This window comes from Lupinus angustifolius, unplaced genomic scaffold (assembly GCF_001865875.1).
Source record: "Lupinus angustifolius cultivar Tanjil unplaced genomic scaffold, LupAngTanjil_v1.0 Scaffold_215_49, whole genome shotgun sequence".
In the NCBI taxonomy this organism is placed as follows: Eukaryota; Viridiplantae; Streptophyta; class Magnoliopsida; order Fabales; family Fabaceae; genus Lupinus; species Lupinus angustifolius.
This window is the reverse complement of record NW_017727033.1, coordinates 15,557-18,039: the sequence shown is the minus strand read 5'-3', so window position 1 is coordinate 18,039 and position 2,483 is coordinate 15,557. Positions and strand designations below refer to the sequence as shown.

Here is a 2,483-nt window from a genome sequence, read left to right as displayed (position 1 = left end):
TGGTGGGCTAGTCTGGCCCACGGTCAACCCTCACACCCTAAACTTGTATCTCAACCCTCACCCTAAACTTGTATATACATAACTCAACCCTCACACCAAAAATATGGGTGAAGTTTTTGTACATAAGCTTTCCCTAATAATTATATGGATGCAATAGAATAATGGTTGATGGCTTACTCATATTCATCAAATCATCATTGTTTTCGAAAAAATGAAATAAAAATAAATAAATCATAGGTGAAGAGGACGTTAGTACAAAAATACAAAAAATGAGAAACAAAGCAAAGCTATTCAAAAAATGGAGAGAGTGTACAAACTTCACGCCACACTGATCAAAACGGGACAACACAAAAACCCACACTCTCTCCGTTCCTTCATTCTCCACTGCTTAGACTCATCACTTTCATTCCCCGTTACGGCACTCTATGCTTCCTCTCTCTTCTTCCGTTTTCCCATTCCCTCTGACCCATTTCTCTACAACACCCTTATCAAATCCCTCATGCTCTCTTCTCCCTCATGCGCCTTCTCCATCTTCACCCATATGCACCGAAACGACGTCCCATTCGACCGTTTCACTTTCCCCCTTATCCTCAAAGCATGTGTTCCTTTCAAATCAGGATACTGTCTTCATTCTCTTGTTTTGAAGCTTGGGTTTCATTCCAATGTTTATGTACAGAACGCTTTGATTAATGCTTATTCTACTTGTGGGTCAGTCCATGATGCGGTTAAGGTGTTTGATGAAATGTCTCAGTGGGATTTAGTTTCTTGGTCGTCGTTGGTTTCTTGTTTCGCAAGTAATGGGTTACCCAGGGAAGCTCTCGGGACTTTCCGACGGATGCAGGGCGTGGAGGGTGTGAAACCTGATGGGGTTGTTATGCTTAGTGTGATATCCGCGGTTTCGAGCTTGGGTGCGTTGGAATTGGGTATTTGGGTACATGGTTTTGTGCAAAGGAGCAAGCTTGGTTTAAGTGTTGCACTTGGTACTGCTCTTATTGACATGTATTCGAGATGTGGGTCAATTGATCGTTCTCTCAAGATGTTTGATGAAATGCCACATAGAAATGTTGTGACATGGACCACGTTGATCAATGGGCTTGCAGTGCATGGGCGTAGCAGGGAGGCATTGAACGCGTTTTATGATATGAGGAAGTCTGGTTTGAAGCCTGATCATGTTGCGTTTTTGGGTGCTTTGGTGGCTTGTAGCCACGGTGGTCTTTTGGAGGATGGTTGGCGAGTTTTTGGAAGCATGAGGAGTGAATATGGTATTGAGCCAAAGCTTGAGCATTATGGTTGTATGGTTGATCTTCTTGGTCGTGCAGGGATGGTACTTGAAGCTTTTAAGTTTGTGGATGAAATGCCTATTAAACCAAACTCTGTTATTTGGAGGACCTTGCTTGGGGCATGTGTGAATCACAATCATCTTATGTTGGCTGAGAAGGCGAAGGAGCAGATCAACAAGCTTGACCCCCATCATGATGGTGATTATGTGCTTTTATCGAACGCATATGGTGGAGTTGGTAAGTGGGTTGAGAGGGCTGGTGTTAGAGATTCGATGAGGGAGAATAGAATTATCAAGGAGCCTGGCTGGAGTTTGGTCCATATTGATCAAGTGGTTCATGAGTTTGTATCAGGAGATAATTCTCATCCACAATGGGAGGAGATTGCAGACTTTTTAGTTTCAGTTATAGACACTTTAAAAGTTGGAGGTTACACCCCGAATACATCGATTGTTCTACATGATGTTCAGGAGGAGGAGAAAGAACATTGTCTTGGTTACCATAGTGAGAAATTGGCAGTGGCTTATGTGCTTCTTTATCATAGGGACAGAAAGACCATTAGGGTCATTAAGAATCTTAGGATTTGTTTTGACTGTCATAACTTCATGAAGCATGTTTCAGTTGTCTTTGAGAAAGAGATCATTGTTAGGGATAGAAATCGGTTCCATCATTTTCGCAATGGATCATGTTCATGTAGAGATTTTTGGTAAAGTATGCTTCTTCAAATGTGGAAATTATATGTTAGTTAACATTCAGTTATCAGAATCAATAAGAGTTATTTCAAGCCTTATATTCCACACCTTCAACTACTTATATCATCATCCAGGCAATGTGAATTTCTATAGGTGCTTCCATAATTTGCATGGCAAATTAAGGTATTTTTCACTTTCTTGTGTTCACTACTTGAAGGTATGCAAAATTATCCTTTTGTTCACTTAATGCCTCTAAAGGTGCGAATTTAATATAAACTTAAATCTTGTTCACTTTCTTGTGTGGAAACACTGTATCCTTGTTCAAATTTACATTACATTCCCACTTCATATGCAAGAGCATCCTTCGTCTCCAAAACCAGGAGCTGGGAATCACAAAACTTGTAATGATCTATGTAATATCATAAATGTTAGAATCACACTCTCTTCAATACATTCTTTATTATTGGGTGGAGTTTAGGTTAGACCCACTAAATAAAGAGTGAACGGATGTGGT

At 40.5% G+C, this 2,483-nt stretch overlaps 1 protein-coding gene across 1 annotated transcript; it reads left to right on the top strand.

Moving 5' to 3' along the window:
* Positions 1 to 256: 256 nt before the first annotated feature.
* LOC109340650 (pentatricopeptide repeat-containing protein At4g21065-like) lies at positions 257 to 2,270 on the top strand. The gene has a single exon (XM_019578370.1). The coding sequence runs from the start codon at positions 299 to 301 to the stop codon at positions 1,985 to 1,987; it is 1,689 nt and encodes a 562-aa protein (XP_019433915.1). The 5' UTR covers positions 257 to 298; the 3' UTR covers positions 1,988 to 2,270.
* The last annotated feature ends 213 nt before the right edge of the window (positions 2,271 to 2,483 follow it).